Consider the following 27,701-nt stretch of genomic DNA (forward strand, 5'->3'; position numbering starts at 1 on the left):
TTGATCTGTTTCTTGAAATTTCCAGCTAGTAGCTGGGTTGCCAGAATAGCACAGCCTGTACCAAGATCCTGTTTTGTTTCAGAAAGCCTGAGAAAAAGTATGCAGCAATTAATCTGACTCTGATGAGCGAGGTCTTGGATCCATGTCCTACCAATGTAAGTCAGGGATAACAGCAATTTTTATGAACAAAAATTATAGAGAGGCCATTGTGGGGTTTTTTTGGCTTGTTTTATTTTGTGTGTGCTAGTGAAAGAAGATGTTGTCTTTCTAATGTAGCACTGGAAATGATTGCATCAAACACTAGCTGCTGCTGACACCCACAAGCAACCTCATAGAGCTACTGTGCTGGGCCTTACTGAGCCTTCAAGTTTAGAGGCACCATTGAGTCAAAACCTCCAGTGAGACAATGTTTGGTTTGTGCCTTCCGTCTTTTTGAAGCAGTACAGACAATAAGTGGTTGTTTGTCTAGGTCCTGTTTGTCTAGGTCCTTGCAGCAGGCCTGCTTCTACCTCAGGATCGACGTGTATTTAGATTTTCTGTGTAATTTGTGTTTTCCTTTAGATATATTATCTGTGACGATGATACATAAGAGGTAAGGAAATCTGAGCCACTGTTGAGAGTGTCTGCCTCCTGTGCTGAGGTTCACAGTGCTGGCCACCTGCAGGGCTACGGATCTTCTGCTTGGCGCTGGGAGTGAGAGGAGTGGTGGCAGAGGCACCTCCACCAGATTCATAACCCTGCTCCCCTTGCTCTAACAGTCACAGTTCTGGGAAAATTGCATTTCAGGCATAGAACTGCTGGACTAAACCCTTTTTTTTTAATTTCCTTTCCTTTTAGAGAGACCATCTTTTGTGAAGAGACCAAGTAATTTGGCTGTAACTGCGGATGACAGTGCGGAGTTTAAGTGTGAGGCAAGAGGTGACCCAGTCCCTACAGTAAGATGGAGGAAAGATGATGGAGAATTACCAAAAGCAAGGTGCAGTACATGGAGTTACCTTTCTAATGACATCTAGCTTGGTATATGGTGGAGCCATTCAACATTTGACAGATAGTATTTCTTTTCCTTGAATGGAGAAGGTCTGACTTGATCTAATAAAACATTTCTAATTACCATTGAGCTCTATTTGATGTTATATTGAAAGTTAAGAACGGCTTGTTCTCAAGCTTTTGTTGTGACAACATGACAAATACAACAAAAAATAACTAAGTTCAGTCAGTAATATCTGATACAGATTAATTCTTTACCTGAAGTCTTTTGTAAATACTAAAAGTCGTGGAGAATGTATAATAGTAAATTAGATTACAACATCAAGAAATATATATTGGAATTGTATCTGATATAAAAAGCAGTCTGGTAATGTAGAAAGCTGCCTTGGTTATACATGTTTTTGTTGCTAAGTGTCCAATTAACTTTCTTTTTCTGTCATTGCTTGAAATCAGGACAAAAAGTAAAACACCTTATTAATTCTGAGATTGACAGATAGATACATAGATGGATGGATAGATTGTTTATTGATTTACTTTGAATTCCCAATTATCAGTTAAAAACCTGCTTGGGGAGGGGATTAAAAGAAGAAACCCTCTAACAGTTGGCTGCAACCATCCAAATCCAGCTTCTTGTTAATCTAGTCCATAGCTTTAATAAAAGCTGTAGCATTTTTGAGAGAAAAATCTGCTTCCCAGAAAGAGAAACACGTTGGCGGTGTTATACAAAGATGAGAAAAAAGGTGATGAAAGGACAGGAAATGGTAAAAGGATACATTCTTCTTAAAATTTATTGAATAAATTGTGATTTATATTGACTTTCAATTGAAAATATTGATTTTCTTGAGAACAATATTTTCTTTCTGACCATATTAAAAAAATGTATTCAGATGGAAAAATTATAGGAAGAATAACAACTATTATTACAGTTACTCGTTAAAAGAGTTCTAACAAAACGCTCTGCATTAGAGCTTCATGATTGTATTATGCCAGTGAAATTCTACTGACGTCAGTAAAACTGGTTCATGCTGCAAACAAAACCAGAATAAGGTTTTCAAATATTTAGATATATTTTTCTTTTAAAACTATTTTTACATTATCAGTTTATAAGCATTTATACATATTTTTTATTTCTAAGGGCAATGTAGGAATAAAAATAATTGAAAGCAAACCATATTTTAACCTTTACAGAAATTGTACAAAGTTCTATTATTCATATTGATTGTTTATTACTATGTATATTTAAAGATATGAAATCCGTGATGATCATACCTTGAAAATTCGTAAAGTAATGGCAGGAGACATGGGCTCGTATACTTGTGTTGCAGAAAATATGGTTGGAAAAGCTGAAGCATCAGCAACTCTAACAGTTCAAGGTAAGAATGTTTCTTTGTGTAGTACTCCAATCTAGAATAAAGTTGATTTTTTTTGCATAACAACTTTATAAAGTTGCTAAACAAACACTAGTTGAGTCTCTGCACAACTCTTAGAGTTGTGACTTATGCATGAACTCTATGCTGTGTTGTAAAAAAAATGCGAAAATATAAATTTGAATTGAGTTGTATTCTTAAGAAATTTAAACATTTCACATGTAATATTTTTTGTAAGCAGCCTTTATGGTACTGGGATGGGGAACTGAACATGTTTTGAATTTCAGTGTGATCAGAATCATGTCACTTACAATCTTTGTATCTGAAACCCTAGCAGAAAGAAAACCAGTGTTACCAAACTAGATTGTTTTAGCTTGAAAAGAAAGAGTTGTAAGTTCAAGTATCTGCCAAATTTTTTCAATTAAATATAGTAAAGAAGCAGTGAATGATAAATCCGTTTGTGTATCTTTTAATATACTAACCCAGACCACTGGAATTCCTGTTGCTTTTTCATTATAAAAGCGTATCGTAGCACTACTGTTTCTTTGTAAGATAAAAATTCAGTGGAACTCAGTGAACTAATATGTATAAAAATCCTTCATTGCCTTTATATACACAATCCAGATGTTCACTACTCAGATAATCCCTCTCTTCCTTTCCTGGCTAGCAGACAGGCGATGATGTCATCCTGATGCTTTTTTCTAAGCACTGATGGTCCTTCTGTCCTTTTCTCTGTTCAGTGGGAATTAGTCATTATGGAGTTCTGGGGAAATATAGGCTTAAAAGTATTTTATTTGGTAACAGGCCTCTATTTTGACACATTTACTTTAACAGGAAAGGTCTTGTCCTTAACCTGCTCTCCTTTTTCCACCAGAAACATTTGGTGTCCCTGACATCTGTAGTGGTTAGGAAAATAGGAATTCTTTTGTTGAAGCTCTCATAAAACCAAGAATTTTAAGGTGTTCTGTTTTGTTAGTCACCATGATGTTAATACATCAAAACTGATACCTTACGTTTGCAAAATGACCAGCTCTTATGGTCAGTGTTTTAGAATAAAAGATTAACACATAACAGCAAGCACAGTTTATTCAAAAGAAAAAGACTGAATTATTTTTTAAATGGCAATTTGTTCTGAAGATCACGTCTTATATCAACTGTAATCTTGTAAAATATTAGTGTTAAGAAAATTTGCTTTATGACTTGTTGAGCAGTTACATTTCTGGAAATAAACTATTGGTAGCCCTAATCCTTTGTAGTCCTATTAAAAATAATAGGCAAACACATTCCTGTAATCCCATTTAGGTAAACGGTACTACTTAATTATAAAATGACATAAGTATGTAGATGTTAGAGATCTAGAGTGAGATCTTTTGAATTTTGATAATAAAATACTACTTTTAAGGAATATGATTATAACCTAAGTCTTGATTCATCAAGATTGTTATGGGTTTTTTAAGTACTCATATTACACAGTAGGTATTTACATTGTAACAGCTTTGCTCTGCAGATACTGTTATGGGATAATTTGATTCCCAGTGTGAACGGATTACCTCCTGAGCCATTTGTCTGTGCTAATGTCTTTGTAGAAGGGATTGATGTGAGAAACTGTAACATGTAAGGCCAACTTGTAGTTGGTAATGTAGTAAATCATGATCAAAATTCATTTATTAGAGTAGCCGGGAGACCTAGTTTTATGGGAAGAAAAAAAAAAAAAAAAAAAGACTCCTCTAGAAACTATGCATTTTCCATTCAGATTTTTTCACATTTTTCCTTCTTTTTCCTCCTTCTCCTCTTCTTCCCTCCTCTTCTCTCCTCTCCTCTTCCCTTGTTTAAAAAAATTTATTTTTTTTTTTAAGGGTCAGCTTTTTGGCTATGCTGCATCTAGAGAGGTAGATTTGATCTTCTTGTTTCAGTGCTAAGATGGCATTGATCTGACTGTTCATGGACACAGAGCTCCTTGAGGAGAATATTTTTTTTTTTCATATGAGTAGTATTTTTTCCGGGTGATTTAAGAAATGGAAATGACAAGTCTTCTCTGCACATTTGGTAATTGTCACATGATCTGTTTACTGTAGGATTTAATAAATGTGTGCTATGCCAAATAGAGTTATCTTGGTTATGTATTTGTAAACAGAGGGCTGTGCTGCAAAGCATGGCCTCAGAAGTTACAGCTGCCACCGTGCAGACTTCAGCAAAGGAGAAAGAGGGGGCTTTGCTAGATTTCGGGTTTGTCTGGGTTTTGGGTTTGTTTTATTTTTTTGTGGGGTTTTGTTTTGGGTTGTTTGCCCCTCAGTATCTCAGCACCAGGCCGTGCCAGACTGTACGCCAAAGAAAGAATATGAGAGTCGTGAATGGTAACCCCAGAAGATGCAAGTCCGTGTTAGGAACGGGGCAGTCGTCATCTGTCAGGTGTCTGTAGAGTGGGTCTGCTGCACTGAACGAAACATGGCACACAGCAGAAAGGGCTGTAAGCGGGGCTCTTTGGGACGCTGCTCCGGTCTTCGGGTTGGTAGCACTTCAAAGAAGAGGACATACCCTCTTCTATACTCGTCATTTTTCAGGCCTCAAGCACTGTGATTGACCTGTGTATGTTCTACATCCTCCAGGGTTATCTAGGGTATTAAAAGGGGGAGCGTGCAACAGCAGGGCTAATTGAGATACCTAGGTGTCAGGGATGTGTTGATGAAACGCGGCAAATAGCTAACCTGGCGTGTCAGCAGAGAGCTGCCCTGGACCTGGCGGTATTATTGCCTGCAGGTCAGCTCTGACCCTGCTTGATCTAGCAGAGGTTGGAGTGCACAGTGCATGCCCTGCAGTGCTCCCTGCCTCAGGAAAACTGCACAGCGCTGCCTCTGAGCTCAGTGAATGGGCCGCATCTGCGACTGTGGACTAGGAACTGTCAACTCAGGTAGTTTGTCTATGTATAATAGGACGCTAAATGTGGGAAGTACAAAAGAAGGGAGGGAATATCAATTCCATTTTAATGTTCTTCCTGCTTATGGCACCGGCATCACAGATTCTGATTATTGAAATCACTGTTTTCCTTTGTACAGACAGACTCCTAACTTTGGGGATCATGAGTGTTTCCTACGTGAGGTACAGATGCTGTATTTTTATTGCAATTTCAGTCATATTCTTAAACCAAATTTGGAATTGTGTATTGACACAGAAGTTTGAACACTTCACTTAGTCTTTTACTATTGCAGCTTAAAAGCATTTCCATCCTTGAAACTGTTTGTCAAGTTATCTTATTTTCTCCTTGGAAAATTACATAGTTAAGAAAATGTATTCCTGCTGTTGTTTGCATTTTCCTAAAATTAGCGTGTCCCAGTCCGCTGTTTTCATTTTGCAGCAATGTGTAGTGCATATGTAAGGCATCCAGAAACGTTGCTAAATACTCATAGAAGCATTTCATTCAGGAGATGATTAATTATTAACTGAATACCTCAGTCAATATAAAGTGCCAGGACGCAGGCCAGAGTACAATACATTATATTTTAAAATACATTGTATTTTACCAAGCAGCTGATGTGCTCCAAAAAAGGGAAACAATGGTCAAAAGCGCATCTCTGGAACCAGTAGATTTCTCTCTTGCTCTAGCACTAAGCAAGTTGGATATATTTATTGTGTATGTATTTGATATGTATATACAAGACGCTTTTCATCTTTTCATGGAGATTTCTATTATGTGATTTTCTTAGATTTATGCCTTGAAGCAGGACTGTAGAAATTATAATATTAGATATTTCATTATTATATATATAATTGAAGCCCATGTTCCTAAGACACACATATTTACAAAAGCGCATGCCTCAGTACTTCAGTTCTAAAAGAGAATTAATTCTACCATTAATGCAAGTAGAAGTAAGGCTTCTTCTGGAATCTGCAAATTTCACATTTAATCGTAAAAATGCTTTTAAGTAAAACTAAAGGTTTTACATATTTTACCCTACTTCCATTTACTTCGCTCCCATTTGCAGTACTTAATTAGGCTTTTTTAACACCTAATTTTATAATAAGTTTATAATTTATGTTGAAACGAGCTTTACTCTCTAGATAAGAGCGAAAATTATGGCTCCAGTGGAAGTCCTACTATGCAGTTGGCCAAGAACCATTACAGCAATGACAGCGTAGTTGCTACTCAGCAGGAGTTAAAAGAGAAACAGGTCAAGTAGGTCAGATGACTTGAGGACTTCACAAGAATAATACCAACATTGTGGCTGTTGGTGACTGTCGGTCGGTCACCAGCAGGTTCGAAATGAACAACAGTCCTCAAACTGGGGTTCTTCTTAACTCTTCTTCCTCAAGCAGTGGCTCTGGAGAAGCTCGCAATACTTGTTACAGTGCCCTGCCTAATGCGCACCTAAACATGTAGCAGCAGTGACTCAACTGTAAAATGTAAATTTTGCCACTCAAAGGCATTAAACACATTCAGTGTTATCAGTTTGGCACAGAAAAAAAAGGAATTCCTATGGAAATTGCTCTGGCCAATTCATATTTTACAGTGGTGATCTTTGATATCAAGGTTTTTTACCTTATGATGTCATTAATTTTAGGGTTAACAGAGCTTGTCTGGAAGGTAGATAGCGAGCAGAACTTTTGATAAGTGACTTCTGGCTGTGATTTTGCTGTACTAGTCAACTGACAAGGAATTTTAATCTGAAAAGGTGGCACATGCTTCAGGTCTGGAAATTCCTCCTCCCTTACCCCCCTTTTTGTACAAAGTAGCTTCAAGGCACGCCGTAAAAGACATGTATTTGACAAGGCTTCTGGGTAGGGCTGAGAATACCACCTGGAATGAAAAGGAATAGGATTTGCTCTTTTATCTGTCAGATACCATGTAAATGTTTCCACTATGTCAGGCTGCTGGTACACATTATAAATTGGCTGTGAATGTAATTGCTTTAGGGGCGCCTGAGCTACCTATTAAAATAACAAAGCCAAAATTCAGATTTTTATGGGATTACAAAAATGCTGTTGAGGTATATGGTGGTTATTATGTGTCACAGTGAACACCTCACAGTATCATAGGTGAATTTAACCACTTGAATTTTAAAACTAGGATTTGGATTTAAATCTGAACTTGTCTACATGGTGTCTCCTTAAGTCAGTATTTCTCCTTTTGAAAGAACTAATTTTAGGCCATATTCTGTCCTCAGTCCCCCTGAAACAGGGAGGAAGGAAGAATACTGGTTGTCCTATGAACTTCAGAATTCATTAATGAACTTTTGGCAGGATGAATGAGGGGAAACCATCTCTTGTGATTTGTATTGCTTAAAGATACAGCCCTTTCCCCCTTAATGACTGCTGTAAGCTGTGACAGCGCTTCAGATTTCTATCAAGGATCTGAGGAGTTTGACTGCCACCTATTTCTGGTGAAAGAATATGAATCTTAAAAGTTAATCAGAAGGAACTGAGGAAACTATCTGAAGAAGAGATTAGTGCCCTGAAGGTGCTTGTTCTACTGATGCAAGTGATGAACAGTAAGTAAGGTTCCTGAAGCATTTCTAAAATACAGGTAAAAGAAGGAATCAGTAAATATTTCAGCGAAATTTAAAAAAAAAAAGTGATTTATAGTTGCTTCAAATCCATTTAACATATAATAAATAACTCCTTCTTTAGTTTTTAAGGTTTTTAACGGAGTTTTATTTTTTTACATAGAGTCTCACGACAGTGATAGCAATTGCTTACAGGGAAATAACACTTAAAAACTTCTGAGATTCCATCCTGCAATTTGGTACTTTGAAACAAGGACTTGAGACAGACGTTTCTTAGCAAGTACAACAGGAGTGCAAATAATTTATAGAGATATTACGACAAAAATAAGTTGAAGCTAGAGGCTTTCTACTACTGTAAGTGTTTCATTTACTGTAAAGCTCTTAAAAATTCTAACTTTTTAATCACTCGCTGCAGAGAACTAAAGAAAGTAGATTTGTGTAGCATGCTTCAGCACTCAATTAAAAAGTAGCAAAGAAAATCTGAAGACTCCTTTCTAGTGCCTGCAATTTCCTAAGTCCCATGGCTAGGGAAAAATCAATTGGTTTTGTATCCGTCTTCACTGTTTCAGGCTTTATATTGTGACTGCTCTTCTAAAGATAACATTTCAATAATTCCATCTTTGGAATAGACAAAGCAGAATTTTACTACAAGTTGTTGAGTTTGCAGATTTTGGTTTTATGTATAAAATTAAATAGAGTGCAAGGAATAATAATTTTCATTGGTTGTTCATTAAACAGTACTTCTGCTATATGTTCATTCTGAAATAAACTTAGGCTTTATTAAATTATGCTAAACATCCATAAAAAGGTAATACACACTTCATTTTTGCCTTGTTTATAGCCTGTAAGTAATTTTCATAAGGACTATACAGTGATTATAGTGCACTCTCTTATTTTTTGTTAGTTTACATGCATCATTAAAATCAGTCATCTCTGAATTGGTTCTTGACAAAAAAAAATGCTGACTTAAAATAACAGGGCATTCAAACATTATTTTGATAAGCCGTTTTGAGTACCATTTGTTACTATGAATTATGTTTTGTTTGAACACTAAAATGTTTTATTATTAGGTGCTGAAAAATACTCAAGAACTGGTAATAAACTATCTTGCAATCTTTTTATAAAATCTTTTTATACGAACTAGATGACCTAGTAGGCTCAGAAACAGAATCTTCCAGTACAAGAAAAATAGAGCTTCTTCAGATTAAAATGCTAAATATCAAGTATGCTGACATTATTTTCTGCGGGAGGTGTCTGCATTCTCCTCTTGTCCCTATGACCACACATTAATTCCTGAAGTTTGGGGTGATTTTTTTTTTTCCCCCCATTTAAATATGGTATAGGATGAGAGGATTGGGAAGTAAAAAAGCAAAGCTGTCTGGATGGACATCAGGTTGCTTGTCTTGTGCTCATAAATGTCCTATGCTCTCTAAACACAGCGTTGAAGGTGATTCTGTTCTCTTTGCATCATTCAGTGGCGTAACAAGAGCCCACTCGGGGCTTGCATCTCCTCAAATTAAGCAGCCCCTCTCTCTTCTGACACACTTAAGGTAGCACGTTGGTACTTGGGTCTCAGTACAGAGGAAGAAGTCATCTGAGAGTTCTGCTGTGGTCTAGTCTTCCACCAGCAAGATCTGATGGCCTTTTGTGTACCTCTTCCTTCAGAGTTCTTGCGTGCTCAGATCTCGTCAGAATTTTTTCCTCGAAGAGTATAACTAACCTAACTAAAGACTAAACCTCAAAACATGTTTGCTAATATCCCTAGACCATCATAGCTGCAGCAACAGTTTTATTTCAGGCCACCAGCAATTTTTGATAGCACTGGCATCTTTTGGCAGAAGTGAGCCACTGCTTCACTGTATGAAAATCAGGCTAGTGTCTCCGAATTTTTTATTTGATTTTATTTTTGCACATTGTGTTTATTTCCTTAAGCAACTTTTCCCCTTTTCTACCTCCGTCACAGTAAAAATTCTCAGTATCTGATGGATAATTCCATCTTGTATAGAACTCCTATACGTGGTATTTTTTGATACCTATAATTAAAAGTCGTTAGTATGTCATGGTTGTCTCCCTGTTAATATTATTAAAAGTAAGTTCAGGTATTAGTGTCCCATACGTAGACTTGGGTTGTCTCTGCGTGGGGATGTGATATCCCCATAAAAAGAAGTCCAGATTTCTTTTGAAATAGTATCTGTTTCAGTTCACAGTCTTAGTTACTGAGTATTGCTTGCCCAAAATATCATTTTTTAATGATCAAAAGTTACTGCACTGTAGAGATTTATTGTCCTTCCATTTATAGTGTGTGTTTGGCATCTGTTGATCATGGAGCTTTGGCCACTTTTCATGAATAGCTTTAACTTATTATAAGAAGGTTGCTATGGATTTCAAGTAGTTCCTTCCAAGAAGAAAACTGTGCTATCATAAACAGCTGGGGAAAAAATCCCACTCCGTTTCCTTTTCAGGCCTACTATCTTTTACTGTAAGTCAGAAAATGCAGTGGAAAGCTCTCAAGAATTCTTCAAATAGTAAGCAGCTATCATAATCTTTTTGCAGCTTATTTAAAATTCATCCATCTTTTTTCACTCTTTTAAAAGGCTTTAGTATAAATATTTGTAGCCACGACTACTTAGACTGTAGCAGTACCTAAAATTACCTCAGTTCTTTTTAAATACGGGGGAAGACAACTCTTCTCTGAAGAAAGAAGCCTGGGAAACAAGACTCAACAGTTTACTGCATTACTCTAGTTTTTAAGTAGATGGAATTAGATTTATCCTAAGCGTGCTCTCTAAATTGTATTTGGTTTATAGGGTGGTTTAGGAGGACCCAGAGCAAGGAAGGGGGACAGGAGACTAGAAGAGGAACTTCTGGAAGGCCTGGAATCCCTCTCTCTGTCTTCTAACCCCCACGTTTCAGATTTCTCTTGTCACCTCAAGGCAATGACTACAGGATTTATAGACTGCGTACTACATGTATTAACCTGAGAAGTACTACCTTTTAAAACCACACTGCAAAGTCTATTTCCACATTTTTTATTTTTATCATAGAAGTCTTCATGAACTCCTGCAGAAGGAGAGATCATGAACTTTCTTATTTTGTAGCTAGTATCAGCAAAATCAGTTGCAAATCAAAAAATCTCATGTGAGTACATTTTACATACTGTTCTCTTCCCACAGATTTTTGCAGTAGGTTCCTCCCCCACACCATATACAAACACAGACACGCACTTGTGTAGCCCTTTTCATCTTGACTTTTAAAATGTTTTAAAGGGAAGATTCAGTACCCTGCTGTGAAGCAGACATTAAAATAATATAATTCCACGACTGAGACACAGCTGAGATAGAGCCAGATTTTACTGCCCAGCCCCATCAATTAGAGTTGAGGAGGGAAACACCTCTCTTCTCGGCCTGAATTAAATCTCAAAATGGCCAGAAATCAATAAGGAGTCAATGCCATTTGATAGCTCTTGAAAGCAGAATAGCATCCAAGCGGGAGGTTTGGTTAATGCACTGATCTTGTGCTGTTTATCAGCAGAGGGTCGAGTTTAAGCCACCAAAGAGAGTAGAGAAGCTTAGTGACATTTTAATGCTGATAATGAAAATGAAAAATTGTTGAAACAAATTGCTTGTTGCTCCTGCCACAGAGCTGAGAACAGATACCTTCCTGCTTGCTGCAGGAGGGAGAACTATTGAGTTTGAATCCATGGCACTTTTAAGTTGATCTCTCAAATTTGTTCTGGAGTTGATGTTGAACTGCCACGCCACGCATGTTGTGACTTTTCTGTACATGAACCTGAAATGCTGTTACAGGTTTCTAGGTTTCCACTGCTTCTAAAGGTGATCTTACTATCAGGACTATTTTTCCTACTGCTCGGTCAACTGCTTTCTTTTTTTCTTAATTTCATTCTTTTACTTACAGTACCATTATAGAAAACAATTAATCTGTTTCTTTACCAATCAGTTAGATTTCTGTGTTCTTGCCTTTGGTAACTTTGAAGTTACTGTAGTCATTTGTTCCTTTAAACTTAAGAAGTGCTTATCTGACACATCAGCAGCAAGCCAAAACAGAATTTTTCCAGTCATCATAGATGTAATAAACCACGATCATTCCCGTGCTGGGAGTTTGGAATTACAAGTCATCACTTTTGATTTGAAACATCAAAAATCTCATGTAAACATTTTACCTCAGCTCTATGGCTGTGGCATTCTTCGTGCCAGACTGTTAGACCTTTCCTCAGAAGTTTGTACTGCACTGTATCACACTTCATGCTTTGGGACTACATACTGTGAAAGCATTCATGGTGAGGAAGGGTGTCCCAGTCTGGTCTTACATGAATGTGAATTTTAGAAGAAAATCTGTGAAAATATGCATTATTTATATATGTATCTAAAATTCAAGCAGTGACAGCTGAAAACAGAGAAACCAATAAGGATGAAAAGCGATATACCCCAATTCTTTTGTAATGTACCTGGTGTTATTTTCCCATATTTTTCACAGGTTGAAGGCAAGAGACAGCTGAATGGCAGCATTTATATTTTTTCAGAACAAGAGATTTTTGCCTCTGTTTATTTCTCTGTAGAAAGTGATACTTTCCACAAATGACTGCAGAGATGTGCATATCAAGGATATTGGGTGTTTCAGATTGTTTTGATAAGAACAAATAGCCTACAAATCACTAGATAGGAAATGAAACATGGCACATTGTCTTAAACTATCTCCCTTAATAACAGTTCCTGTAAAACACCAACATAAATCTCTGGTAGTCATGTTGCAGAAAGGCATTCAATGGTCCTTGTTCAGATACTTGAAGGTAAAAAGTTGTTAGATTTCAGAGTTTAGCAGGCTTAGCAATGAAAAATATTTATGAACAGCACAGGTTGGCAGCTTTTTAGCTGAGTTTTTGTTTGGAATTAGGGAAGGAATTGGAAAACAAAATTTTTCTTTATTTTTTTAAGGAGTGAGCAGTCAGAGTTTGACCAGTTTGCTAGACGAACTCAGACTCTCACATTTCCTCTGCACGTAACTCTAGTACCCAAGTTTTCTGTACCCACTCATTTGAGACAGAGGTTATAAACCGTGGGTTTCTCACCCACTCATTTCATATCGAGATTATAAACAGCTGAGTTTCAGCCATTCTGTCGAACTGCAGTGCTCCCTGGCAGATGGTGTAGCTACCTCTATGTTGTCTCTGTTGCTAGCTCTGGAGTTTCTCCTCTTGCACTGTCTAGTCTCTACCTGGCCAACCGCATCAGAAATGCCTGCTTCCGAGCTCTGCTGTCTCTTCCAGCACAGAGGCTTATACTCGCATCCCATCTCCTAACAGTTTCTTTCTACAGGCACATTCAACCTCTGGTATTTTTCACTTGAACTGGGATTAATGTATCACAAAATTAATTGAAAGCAATGTAAACTTCATTGCGACTGCCATTTCCTAGATTAGTCATATGGACAAGGATTTATGCAGAAGCTAAAGATTGCATATGAGCTTGATTCTTGCATGTAATTAATGGCCTGAACATTGGGATTGTTTCATTTCTTTCATGTAGAATTATACTTTCTTGCTTCCTTTATTATAGCCTCTATGGGCGTCAACCAGTCCTTGAAGACATGAAGATTTTTATTTAAATAATCAAAAATGAAACACATGGAGCTTAAATCGAAAGTATTTGGCTTGTGTCAGCTGAATAACAAGATATCTTTTGAGCACCTGGAAAATATTCATAAATAGTAATAGAACAATAATTGAGTATTTATAATGCAGAACAAAATACTGTTTAGTAGTTAAGTACCACCTTGTATCTCAGGATCTCAAAAGCACCTTATTAGTATAAATGAATGAAAATTTCTGTAATTTTATTCTGAGATAGATAGTTACTGTGACAGCTTTTAAAAAGGGGGTACTTGAAGTTTATAGCTTGTCCAATATCAGACTAAGAAATAGACACGACCCTGTAACACTTAATTCTAAATATGAGGAAATAAATGAGTTATAGATAAACACTAGATCAACACTTGCATTCACCTTTGTGAGAAGAATTACAAAACGTGTTATTTAGAGATGTAGGCCTTACACACAGTATGTTGAGGTCTCATATGTACCTGTGAGGAAGGGCTGAGAGAATGGTGATTCCACAGCTTCGAGGAGAGGTGGCTTCGGGGGGGACACAGCAGCAGCCCCCAATACCTACAGGGAGGTTGTCAGTAAGGTGGAGCCAGGCTCGTCACAGTGGTGCATGGTGGGAGGACAAGAGACAATAGATTTAAATTGAAACAAGGGAGATCGAGGCTGGATATGAGGAGAAATTTCTCACTGGGTGGACAGTCAAGCCGTGGAGCCGGTTACCTAGAGAGGCTGTGCGTCCTCAGTCCTTGGACGTTTTCAAGACCCAACTGGATCAAGCCCTGTGCAACCTGGTCTGACCCCATAGCTGACACTGCTTGAACAGGAGGTTGTACTAGAGGCCTCCGAGGTTGCTTCCAAGCTGATTATCCTATGACCCTACAACACTACATCTGTCAAATACAACAGTTGCTCCATTAACATCTGGCAACTATACTAGCCTGTAGCTTAAGTCCTAAAACTGCAAATTCCTACTCCTGTGAGTGGATTTAATGATACCAATAGTCCCAGTGAGGTTGATAAAATTGCTGGCAAGAATAAGGCATTAAAACATCACGTCACTAGTCTGGAAACCACTTTTCTTTTGTTTTTTGTTCAGTGACTGGACATGTCTTCCCTGAAAAACCTCACACGTCAAGGAAATTATTTGAAAAGCAAAAATATTATTCCTTTGGTATTTGTGGTTTTGCATGCTAACTTCCTGTCTTTACAAACAGGTTATCCCTCCTAATTGCCATGTGAAAAGCCATGATTAACACAGGGAAAATGAATTTACTTTATAATTGAAAATGCTGTCAAATAAAATGTGCCATAATAGAGGAAAAACTTCTTTACTTCTCAATTTTAGTAACCTTAGATATCAATAGGATGTAAATCAAACTAAGAAAGTGGTCTTTGTTGTAGTTGTTGCTATTATTGTTGTTCTTTTAAACCACATGATGTCCCTCTGACAGAACTGTTTAAATTTTTCTATGAAATTTCACCCTTTGGCCTTGCCAAAGATTTGCAACCAATGTGATGCCCTGTTTCTACAGGGGTTTATTTTCATGTATCAGTATCCCCTCTGTTTTTACAGGTGGGTGAAAAAATACATTTGCTTGACAGGGTTATTTTTGACCTACAATAACAAAACCATCTGGTAAAAAGAAAAATGGAAATTCAGCACTTACAAGTTAATTTAATTTGTAGAAATGTAATTGAGCAACCAAGACAGATTTCTATCTGTTAGAAATTTTCAAGTGAGCTTTCAGTAGAAGGCTTAGGCACCTTTGCGTTGCTACCAAGAAGGCTGAATGTTTCTCTTTTTGGCACTACTTGAGTAATGGAGAATTGGTAATTTAGAGTTATTTCCTCTGTGAAAGAATTGCATCCCATTAAGTCTCTCATCAGGCTTTTTCATGTAGAATATGAGTTGTGTTTTGTGGAGAAGCATTTCTAATTCCAGAGCAGATCAGACTGTAACTGCAAGTTTAGTAGAGAGCTTTTCAGTTAAAAAGGAGTGGTTACTGGGTAATAAATATACTTACACATGGTCAAGAGTAGCTAGGAGCTGAGTCTTGGGGATGGGCATATTTCTCTCAGGAATTCTTGTATATCATTTCTTGACTATTCCTATTACAAATCATAGATTTGCAGATAATCTGAGCAGAATATGCATGCTGATTTTCTCTGAGAAATACCGAACGCGCACACTTAAAGAAAGCTAATGTACATCCGGAATACTTCCTTAAAATCGAAACAAATCTTTGAAAAATGGTAATTTCAACTTCCTCCATTTGGGATTATTTCCTAAAAAAAATGTATCTAATAACATCAAACCCAAGTTCTCTTTTGATCTGGTTTTGGCGCATTCAGTTGCAGCTTCTTGGCTTTGACATGATCAAAATTCCAATATTATATCTGATTCGACTTCATTTTAATAATACACCTGGAGTCCTCTGTATTTATTTGAACAGTAAGCCAGTATTCCTCATGCCTAATGAATGTTGGCAGACTGGATATTATTAGTTTCCTCCATGTGTTTTATCGGAGGATGGTGTGTTGCAGGTGCTTACCTACTCGATATGAAAGCGTACCCTGCTGAACAATAGTTGTTCTACTCTCAACATAAAGCGATAAGACCAAAGTGTTGAAGGGCTTGGTATTTGTAGCATGCATTTTAAAAATAGGTATTTTACTATAATTATCTTACACCAACTACCCTTTTTTGATTGACTTTTTTGTCACTATCAGGGTGTATTTTCAAAATGCATGATTTTTACGTTTTTATTTTCAGTCTATTCTTTCAATTAGTGATATGTGGTTGGAGTGCTTTCTAGCATACCTTTCTTTTATAAGCAAAGTAAGCCTGCCAAGATCTGTGCCATTTCAAAGTTCATTAAAATTTTCAACTATGGTTGAAAGATAAGTTAATATTGGATAATCTACCGCTGAGAATTTCTGTTGAAACATGTAATATTTTGAAATATATCTCTGGTTTTGAATATTTTAGTGAAATTGAAGCGAGGGGGAGAAAAGGGTTAAGACTCTTTTCAAATTCATTTTAATTGTGGTTTAGTTTGCATTTGCAGTTTAATAGTGAGCGTTATGACCTTGATACAGCGATCCTATACTAAAGAGATTGGTGTGTGGGCTAAATGCCGCAGCATATTATTAATTTTTTAATAAACTTCTTTGTAATAGCTACTAGCCTCAGAAAAGTATTTTCCATTTGTAGATGTTTGGATGCTTTAGAAAGGGTGTAAACATCACTGTTCCATTTCAGCAATGTTGCAGATTGATGTTTACTGGAGATTTCCAGTTAATTTTACCGTGGAAAGCTCTTGATGCAGAGAAATAATGATAATACGAAAAAAAAACTTTACTCAAGGTTACACAACAGTTCATTGGAAAGGCTTGGAGTAGAACCCAGACTGTGTGACCATTATTTCAGTCTGTTACCCATTTTCCTCTGCAGCCTGCTTTCAGCATTTGATAGAGACTTGTGCTTAAAAATCAAATAAAAAAATATGTGGCTTAACATTCTAAACCTATTTTTCATATATCAGAATATATGCGTGCTTTCTAAGGTCATTACCAAGGGTCCTTTTTATTTATTTTTTTTAATTTTGCTTTATTCTTTGCTTTGTTTCATGTCTATTCAATTTTATTTATTCCATGTTTTCTTTTTGTTTTGTTTTTGTTTTTAGTTGTGTCTGGTAAGTTGAAATTTTATTCGCCATCTTCTAGTCATCGTATCACTGTGACGGGAACTTCTCCTCCCCTTCCCATCCATCCCCTTCCATGTCCTTCAACCAGTCAGCTCCCATCTTTTACTTGTTATTGACAAGACACATCGCACAGAATAAATTCTGCATGAAGTATGGGTAACTTAATGGCAAAGAGAAAGGTAATGGGTTGCTAACTTTCTGTCTGTTTGTACATGATGTAACACGCCAAATCCTAATGTCTTCCTTCTTCAATGACTGCGTTAGTTGAACTTTAAAGTGTTCTATAAAAAATTATTTTTGTTTTAAAGGTCTCAAAGACAGAAGTTGTTCTTTCCTTAAGTGGATTATTATTTCAGCATCTTTTACAGTATATACATCACATACCACACGTATGTCACCCAAGGTGTGAACGCAACCTGAAGTTAAAACAGTGAAAATGTTTCTAGTACAGTGAACATTGAATGTCATTTAGTAACCAAGTTTCACTTAACCCTGTTTTAATGCTTCTGACATTGAAGCTAATAGGATTTTTATTTTTTACCTTAATGGCAATAGATTTAGAATAATACACATATGCATAATACACATATATATTTAGAATAATATACATACAAAATACATAGTTAGAATAATATCTAGAGAAACCTATACCTATTTACATTTTATGAATTCTACCATGGTTACCTGAAAAACTGAATTTCTCTCATTTTTTGCGTTCAGTAGTCCCTGAATGGTCATCTTCAGGTACTAGAATCACAAGCATTCAGACATTTCTCCAGTGGTCAGAACCATTTTAATCTGTTTATAGCTGTACCCGTTCTCAAGTTCAACAAAATCTGAAACTTTATAAATTCTATGCGCTAGCACAGGATTTGGAAACCCTCAGTTCTGTTTTGTGTGGCATTGTGTCACAGGCTAATACAGAACCAGCCAAGCCCTAAATTTAACTATATGCTAAATTTATTCTTGTTGTTACAATCCAACGGCATAACAAAGGTGCTTCACCCTCATCTCCATTTTCCCCATCATACCTTACAACCCTGTGACAAACCCCCAGCAGTTTCACCTTCTGTTCTGAATTAAACATGCTTTCGTGTCAAAGTCTTCCCACGTCTTCTTCCAAGGTATTGATTGAACATTTCAAAGCTAAATGTTTTGAAGCCTGCTAATTACTGTAGGTCAATCTGACCTTCGTTTTGAGCAGTTTCTTATCTAAAGAAATTCTAGGAAAGGTGTCATTTGCATCCAAACGTAAATAATAATATGTTGGGCTTTAAAAATTCATCCTGAAGCAGGAGGGTCGTAGGAAGAGTATATTCTGATATGAACTCAATAGGGAGCGGAGGCATGAGGCATGAGGAACGGAAAACTGAAAGTATTGGCCCACAGGAACACTGAAAGCAATTTTCTTAGAAAGGATTTTGAGCATTATTGCATTCATTCTAGATAAATCCACAATTACTTGATGTTTATAAAACACAATGAGTGATATCTTTAAATTATATGATTCACACTCTTTTTAAAGGAAAATCTTGTAAATACAGAAATGATTGAAAGGAAAAAAACCACACCCACACCAAACACATTTGAGTTATTAAAGTCAGATTCAAAACATCCCTTTTATTCTCAACCCAAAGAAGAGGAGAGCATAATTAATTTTGGACGGATGATCAGAAGAAATTGGACGTGAATAAGTAAATGTACTTCCATTTAATGCACATTTTTCAAGAAGTGAGAGTTAAGAGCCTATAAAACAAGCTAGTTTTTTTTCTGCACTGGCCCCGTCAAGATATCTAATGCTGTCGTCTATGCTGATATTTTTTTAAATGTGACTGACAAGATTTTTTGACATTCTATTTACTCTTGGATAAAGGGGCTGTTGAAGTCTGTATAAATCAAACAGTTTGGACAATGCTGGCAGTATTTATAATGTTAGGCTGAGCAGATGTTTCAAATTTGCCTTCATTTGCATATATATTTTGTTTGAACATGCCCTTGCCTATGTAAATGAGGAAGACATTTAGCTCTGCTGTTCCTTTAAATTCATTCCTCTTCAGTAATTGGACTGAAGATTTGAAATGGATATAATTTGTTCAATAGTATTTCTGGGGCTTTTGACTTTAAATTTTTGAGAGCCCAACTACATCAAAAGTCTCTTATATAACCAATTAAGGGCTTTTTCTCTCCTCATATTTCCTAAATCAAAGATGATGACTTTTGTGCATGTAAGCCTGAATTCATAGTTAGCAGTGTTTATTGCAGCCCTTGACAAAGTGTGGCCTGTGGGCCAGTTGTCCTTCAAAGATTTCTCCATTCTTATAGCTGTACTCCTTTAAAAAACAAATTATAACAAATTTGTGTGTATTGGTGAGCATTGCTCTGCAAGTTGTCTCATTAAGTCAGTGGGACTTACTTCTTTGTATAAGTCGTCAGTAATAAAAGCACACGACACACGGAGTTTTAAGTGTGAGGTCTAACAACAGAAAAGATGATCTGAGTGATGCTGAAGCTGTGGCTGGTAGAGACTGATGTGTCTTTGCGCTGCCTCTCCTTATTAAAGAAACTTAATTATTCTGGTTGACACCATTTAAATCAGTAGGCAAATTGTGCTTTCAAATAGGCTAACTTTGGTATTCTGATAGTAATGTGATTTATTTTTTTTTTGTTATTTTCCTTTCAGAGCCTCCGCAGTTTGTTGTAAAGCCTCGAGATCAGGTAGCTGCACTGGGGAGAACGGTGACTTTCCAGTGTGAAGCAACTGGAAACCCTCAGCCAGCCATCTTTTGGCGGAGAGAGGGAAGTCAGGTAAAACAGCCTTTCTGTCCCTTCTATATAGAAAGATGTCCCTTCTTCCTGGCAGTTTCTTGAAGAGATGATGCCACATGGGAAAAAAAATATTTTAATTATTGTTTTAAAGCTGTGGAAAATAGGTGTACAGCTTAGAGATGCTGAATATTTTTTCTCTACTTCTAAGTCATATGCATGCCAGGAGATGTCAGCCTTACTGGAAAGGATATCTGTGTTTTGCTTAATGTCCCATTTTCTCCGTGAATGTGAAAATAAATCTATGAAACAACTCGAAACGTTCTGTGTTTCACTACTCTGAAAATCTTTTTCACCTAACAGGGAGAACTTTTAAGGATGAAGAAATGACTAATGCTGAAGTTCGTTTGAACTCCCAAACGCTCCCAAATTTTCAGAACGTTTGGCTCTGTGTTTATGGTGCAGCTATTAGTTTGTCGTGTTGTTTGTGTGTGTCTGGCAAATGAAACCATTTGCTGTGTTGATCTGCATCACTGCATGGGTAGGACTCTAGTTTGGAGCTAAGGAGATCTACTTTCCCACTCAGTCAGTTGGCTGACAGGTCATACCTGAATAGGTCACTTTTTCTCCCAGCTTCCTTATTTGAATGGGAGGGAAAAATATTTTCAGCTTCTTTGTAAAGGATCTTGAAAGCCAGTGGGTGAAACACAATATAGCACGGCAAGAGAATCACAGTTTTCTTTCAGAGTCATCTTTTGAAGGAGGGATGTGACACAAAGTATTCTTTATTGGAAGGAAAGAAGGAATATGGGATTCTGGTTTTCCTGTGAATGAAGGAATGAATGGTGCAATAGCATATGACAGGGTTCTTTGTGTTACAAAACAATAGGCCAGAGAAATTGAGAACGCTTAGAGATTGGCTTCTTTACTCCATTTGCAACATTTTTGTCTAAATACCTAACTACAACTAGACTGCTAACCAAATGTAGATGATAATCTTCAATGGTGTTAAGGATACCGGTAAGTTATGCTTGTACTTTTGTGTGACCTGGATTTTTTTTTCTTTTTTGCCAAGGGTTGTTTAGTACGTAATTTTTCTGGCTCATTTTTAACTCTGCTGAGTGGTGACCACTTGTGATGACTGAGGAAACTGGAGGAGGAAGCCAATGAATAGGGTTTGCTAATAGTGAAGTGGAGGATGTTGTGTCTCATTCCTTTGGATGGTTTTTGGAAATGCAAAATGTAGTTAGGCAAGAAAGAGAGATAAAAAATAGCCTCTGTGACCCTAAAGTATTCTAATTCACAAGTTGTTCAGACAGAGGTAGAAATTCAGAATTTCCTTGAATGTAAAGGACTTGTATTATTTTGATTGCAGTTCTGATTTTTGACCGCTGTTGGTAAATACTATGTGCTTCATACCAAAACTGTCTAAGTAGAAACTGCCATAGGATTTCATTCTGTATTATAAGACTTGTTATAGAACACAAACTCTATGATTAGAGAGACCTAAACGGCATCTCTTTTTAAAAAACTGCTTCATTCTTAGGAAGGCGAAAGTTAAAATACAAATAAGTGAACCAACATCTGCGTTTAAATGAAATAAATAGAATGCCCTGGAGTCAGTTCTAAAAAAGGGTGTTAAAGCAAATTACTTAGGTTCACCACAGTTGCTTGCACCATTATGGTATCCGTACATATCACATCTTCGCTCGTGCCTCTTAAACTTTGTGTAAAGTCCAGCATTGACCATAGAGGGTGTTAGAGCAATCCCAAGAGACTTACACAATTATATGTATATATCTGCACCTATTTTATCACAAAATATCCTATAAAAGCTATTCCCATTGTGGTATAGACATGCTTAAGATATGAAGAGCAGAATATTTTAGGTAGAATGTAAAAAGGTGAATTTGTTTAGATGTATTGAAGTTAAGTTTACTGATGTTTGAATTTATTTAACCCTTTTTTTTCCCCCCGCTTTCCTTCTATACCTCTTGTAGAATCTGCTTTTCTCATACCAGCCCCCTCAGTCATCCAGCCGATTTTCAGTTTCCCAGACAGGAGACCTCACTATCACCAATGTCCAGAGATCTGACGTTGGGTACTATATCTGCCAGACTTTAAATGTTGCAGGAAGTATCATAACAAAAGCCTACTTGGAAGTTACTGATGGTAATGATTCCTTTATTTTAAAATTTCCAAATTTTTATTTTCATTTGAAAACAGCAGTGGAATGATATGACTCTACTTTGAAATCTGCTTTGTATAAATGTGGATTGTATGTGTCTTTGAACATAAAAATACTGTTTTGGCCATCTCTGTCAGGAGTTTAAAATGTTGGATATTGTGTAACACTATATCTACATTTTGTATTTAATAAGTATATTTCAGTTTATGGATTTTTGTCACATCTGTTAACTTATCTGGCCCTTTTTTAGCTTCCCCCACTAGACTTAGTTTTCTTTCAGATTGCTTGCTGCCTGGCACTTTGTCCCTATTATTGGGTGTATATTTACTTAGCATCTCCATTTGGCTTTTTTCCCCCGTTTTTTTTAATATTGCAGTATGGCAAGGAAAAAACCTCAACCCGGATGGAAGTCAGTAGAATAACATACCGATGAATATCATTATACATTCCTTTTTAGGAGCAGCTGGGAAAAAACTACAGGGAGCACGACTGCAAGCAGTAATATATGCTGATGTGAGGCCAATTTGACAATTATCAGAAATACTTCATATTTTTAATAGCAAAGATACACAGGAAAAATAATAATGTTAGCACTTACGGAAAAAGTGGATAAGTGCAGTCCGTGGAGAGACTTTGAGGGGAGGGAAGCTATTGTCTGAGAAGAGTTTCCATGAACTAGGCCTTTTCCCTATAGAAAACATAGAAATAATGCAGCACTAGAAACATGCAGTGAACCTGGAGAATAAAATTGTTTATTTACACCCACCATATAGAGGTTGTTTGGAGGAATAGGACTGCATCCTTTCTGGCTTCTCACAAGTGGAAAGCCACATTTCTTAATCCACTTTTATACATTTTTCACTGGGGAGAAGGCCATGGCCAGGTCAGAAATAAATTTGAAAAAGAAAATTAAAAAAATCAGGAGTTTTTTCTATTAATGACCTATGCCAGCTGAAGTTGGAAAAAAATCAAATTAATTTAAATATATTTCCTTTACTATGACTATATGTTCTGCATTGATCTGATGGGTAGTTGTTTTGTATAATATCTTGTGACAATATTTTGGTACTTGGACAAAAATAATTTGGTACTTTTATAAAAGCGAAGGTGGGATATGCAGAATGATACCCTGGTATTCCTGAAGGTAATAGAAGTTACCGTCAACTTCAGTGACGCTTAAATTAGGCTTGGATTTCTGTGTCATTAGATTTCTCCCATAGAGCACAGATCGGTCAGCCTCTTACCACTGACAACTGCAAAACTCTTGACAAACTTGTCAAATACAAACTATAAGTGAGCTTCTTTTGACTGTCTCTGCAGAGAAAGGTACTAATGGCCTCGCAGTGCATTGCAGTTCATTGCAACAGGTTGGGACAAGAAGTAAAGGGTAAATTATGCATTTGAAAACACAGAGTGTCATTTGAACATGCAAATGAAATTACGGGAGCTGGAATTTAGCCCAAACAAGCAGTACTTAACACCCTGTCTGTTGTTACGAGAAGTAATTTAGAAATATCTGATGTTCACAAATTATCAGAACTTCAGGTTTATATTTCAGCTACCAAACCAGTTTTTAAATTACGTGAGCCCCCATGATAGTACTGAACAGATTTATGTCATTTAAACTTGTGGCTATTTTCAGATCATCAGTCCGTGTCATGTTGAATGGTACAGGTAGAGGAGGTCACTGAAACACAATAAGATAGCTTGTACCTCTTTTTTTGATTATCCTTTGGATAATGAAAAAAAAACTCACGTAGACTATCATTCTTTTTTCTGTTAATAGTGAGACTGCTTTATACCTTTTTGTGCACAGTTATTAAATAACCCATCAATAACATTTAATTTTCATTGTGTGAAAGATGCATTGAAATTGATGCAAACACATTGTAGGATTCTTTTTGTGACTTTGAAGTCATATTGACAGATCAAATCATCATAGAACTAAAACTCAGAAACTAGTGGAAAAATATTTCTTAAAAATTTTTAATATAGTCCTATTCATTAGCTTTGTGTTTACTTTACCTTGCTGCTAGGCATCTCCCAGTTAGGAAACAGCACCAAGATGAGTTGACGGTAGACAGATTTTTTTTAAGAAGTACATATTTGCCAGGTTATTCCCTGCCTGCCTACCTCCTTTTTCTCTGTCTTTAAATGCTGGAAGTATGAATTCTGTTGTACAGGCCTGCTACGTGGTGGAAGATGAACAAGAAGGTGAAATCTATGCCTTGCAAAGAACTTGGGAAGTCCTTTCTCACTACATTATCACTTTATAAAGTGATTTGGAGAATGCCTAGCAGATACCACTATGTAATATGTAATGCTTCTTTACTTTCTGAAAATACTGTGTTGTGTATTATTTTAAAATTCTGTAGTTCCGCATCATTATAATGCACCCTGCCCTGAATAATGCATACCTCCAACTTCAATTATTTGTTTAATTACCTTTAGTTTGTTTCAAAGCCTCAAGCAACTGCTGTTGCTTAGATTAGAAAATTGCTTCCAGTTGCAGAAATCTCTTTCCTGTTGTTTCTTCTGGCAGTGATTGCAGATCGACCTCCCCCTGTCATTCGGCAGGGTCCTGTGAATCAGACTGTAGCTGTAGATGGTACTTTAGTACTGAACTGCGTGGCCACAGGCACTTTAATGCCCACTATTCTCTGGAAAAAGGATGGGATCCTCATTTCTACCCAGGACTCTCGCATCAAGCAGTTGGAGACAGGAGCATTACAGATCCGATACGCCAAGGTAGCTTGAACGGGCAAAAGGGTTTTCTTGTTGTTTGCTTCACTTTGTTATTTCACCTCCGGGCACTTTTGATGTAGTAAATCCTACGTTTAGAATTAATGGAATGTTAAATAAATGTATTAAAATATTTGATACTTCATGCTTTCAGATAGTTCATTCTTTATGCTTAACACCTTGGCTTATTCTGCCTAGGGCACATTATTTCATAAGCAAAAATGCTTTCAAGAGGTATTAATTAAGGGAATTATTTGGTACTTAAAACATGAAGGGGAAAGCAAAACTTGTATTTCAGTAAGACGAATCCTTAAATTATTTGGGCTTTAGCACTAATAGATTAAAATGATCTAATTATTTCAAATGTTTTTAAAGAAACCCTTTGTTTAGCATAATGCAGTAATAGAGCCATTTACACAGCTTTTTCAAAACAGTTTTTAAATTCTAAACGTATTCACTCGGCAGTGTAAACATAGCTTAAAATGGTTAACCACCTGTCAAATACCTGGCTTCCTTATGGAATTATAGCAAGTACCTGATCAGTATTGCTGGTCATGCCTCACACACTGTAAAATGTTTTAAAATATTGTTAATTTTTAGCATACTGGCTCTTCTCTGCTATCTTTTTGGTGGTTTGAAATGTAGTAACTTTTTCAAATTGGGATGAATATATCACTTTACTATGTTCCCTAGAGTTGCCCTGTTACCAATTACAAGTTACAATGGCTTAAAATTTGAACCTCTGATTTTTGAGCACTTCCGTTCAGCTCATCTGCTGACTCTGGGACCTGAGGAGGATAGCATTTCTTTTTGGGGAAAAAAAGAAACTCTTTTGAAATGCGATTAAGTCACATATGGACAAATAATCCAACATTCAGAACTGGATGAGAATAGCATATGGAGATTCTTTTTTGGGTCTGCTGTAGAGTGAACTTTATACTAACACAGGGAACCCCATATGCACAAGGCCCTGTGCAATATTTAAGCTTTGTTTTAAGGACGACATGCTCTCCAGTGCTGCAGCCCAGACAAATCCCTGGGCATTATTTAGGCAGAAGGTTGACAGTTGCATGGGGTCTTGTCATCTGAGTTCCTTCTCAGTTTATCTGTTAGGACCTCTGCAGAGCAAGGAGTAAATGCTACAAGAATGGGCCTTCAGTTTGTTCATTACAGAATAGGTAACATTACATTAGAATGTGCAGCTTTTCCAATTCTTTAATGAATGCTCAGAAATAAGTATCCATTTTTATTTTGCAGCACATGAAATCATAACTTCTAAGGGAAGAAGTTGCTGGTTCGAAGTTTTTGCAGCCTAATAACGTCTATCCATATTCATGGGGGAACACAGAGAGCTGTAATTACTTTTCTAGCCCACTGAGTGCCTGATTGTTTCAAATATTTGTTCTTCTCTTTTCCCACTCAGCTGGGCGACACTGGTCGGTACACCTGCATTGCTTCAACCCCAAGTGGCGAAGCTACATGGAGTGCATACATAGAGGTCCAAGGTAAATCAAGTAGGGTTTCTCTGCGTGGAGAAATTACATAAAGGAAAATCCGAAGTTGAAATGCAGAAGTTATCTGACTCTGTCATAAATTTCCAGTGCAGATGTGTACAGCACTTAGCTTACAGCTGCTTCCTGTCTACACTCAGCATTTCTCTCTCCTTTGTTAGAGTTTGGAGTCCCAGTGCAGCCACCGAGACCCACTGACCCAAACTTGATTCCTAGTGCTCCATCAAAACCCGAAGTTACAGATGTCAGCAGAAATACAGTAACATTGTCATGGCAACCTAATTTGAATTCAGGTGCAACACCAACCTCTTACATAATTGAGGCCTTCAGGTATATGAGTCTCATGTGATCTTGCTGTACTTACGCTTATATATAATATGTTTTTAAAGAAGCACGTGCTGACCTGCTGTTGTGTGTGTTTTATCCTTAGCCATGCATCTGGTAGCAGCTGGCAAACTGTAGCTGAAAATGTGAAAACAGAGAGTTTTGCAGTTAAAGGGCTAAAACCTAATGCAATTTATCTGTTCCTTGTGAGGGCAGCTAATGCATATGGACTAAGTGACCCAAGCCAAATATCTGATCCAGTGAAAACTCAAGGTAAGCTTTTGATACTGAACGTTTCAGGTGTCCACAGTGGCTGTCACAGGTTGACTGAGCGATACCAGTTGCAGGAATTCCGGTAGCTTTCAACTGTCTGTCTATCCTGACTATAATATATACTAGATAGTAAAATACAGTGTTTAAACTTGCATTTCTCTATAACATAGACTCTGAAAGCTGCTTAGACAGCATATTGCATCGCATATTGCATAAGGGAACCCTAGTATCTCTTATTCAAAGATAGTTTCGTCTTGCAGAATAGCTCTTGTTAGCAACAGAAGTAATCTCTGATTTTTTAAGTTATCACACAAATCCTCCAATTCCATGGGAATATTGTTATTATTATGTCCAGTGAATCAAATGAGGCTTAAGACTGAGACAGAGTGAGCAACAGCACATAATCTAAATTGGTTTCTGCTGCATTAGGAAAGAGAGAAGTTTAGAATTTGAAGGAATCGGGCATCATATGCCAGTAAAGAAGAGGTTTCGGCAAGATATTTAAAGTATTTCAATAGTAAAACTATTGAAAGTAAAATAGTACAGGAGACAATGCTTACAGATAGCCAAGTGGAAGAAAAGGCTGAGTAGTAGTGGATGAAGGAGTCGTCTGCTGACCCCAGCTACGGCTGAAGTTCAGCTGTGGACTGAAACTGGCTATGTAAAATTAAAAATAACTTTGTGTCCACCGTAGAAAATAAATGATACTTATGATGGTGTA

General features: G+C 36.9%; 1 protein-coding gene across 6 annotated transcripts in view; it reads left to right on the forward strand.

Moving 5' to 3' along the window:
• The window catches only part of ROBO1 (roundabout guidance receptor 1), a 537,087-nt gene that overhangs the window by 453,814 nt on the left and 55,572 nt on the right, over positions 1–27,701 (forward strand). For all 6 annotated transcript variants that reach the window (XM_074599365.1, XM_074599346.1, XM_074599356.1 and 3 more), the window contains 8 exons: positions 838–976; positions 2,233–2,360; positions 19,860–19,984; positions 21,943–22,114; positions 24,673–24,878; positions 26,296–26,377; positions 26,545–26,713; positions 26,814–26,980. In XM_074599365.1, the coding sequence (XP_074455466.1) occupies positions 838–976; positions 2,233–2,360; positions 19,860–19,984; positions 21,943–22,114; positions 24,673–24,878; positions 26,296–26,377; positions 26,545–26,713; positions 26,814–26,980 (1,188 nt within the window). The remainder of the gene's footprint in view (positions 1–837; positions 977–2,232; positions 2,361–19,859; positions 19,985–21,942; positions 22,115–24,672; positions 24,879–26,295; positions 26,378–26,544; positions 26,714–26,813; positions 26,981–27,701) is intronic.

Source organism: Larus michahellis, chromosome 1 (genome assembly GCF_964199755.1).
Source record: "Larus michahellis chromosome 1, bLarMic1.1, whole genome shotgun sequence".
In the NCBI taxonomy this organism is placed as follows: Eukaryota; Metazoa; Chordata; class Aves; order Charadriiformes; family Laridae; genus Larus; species Larus michahellis.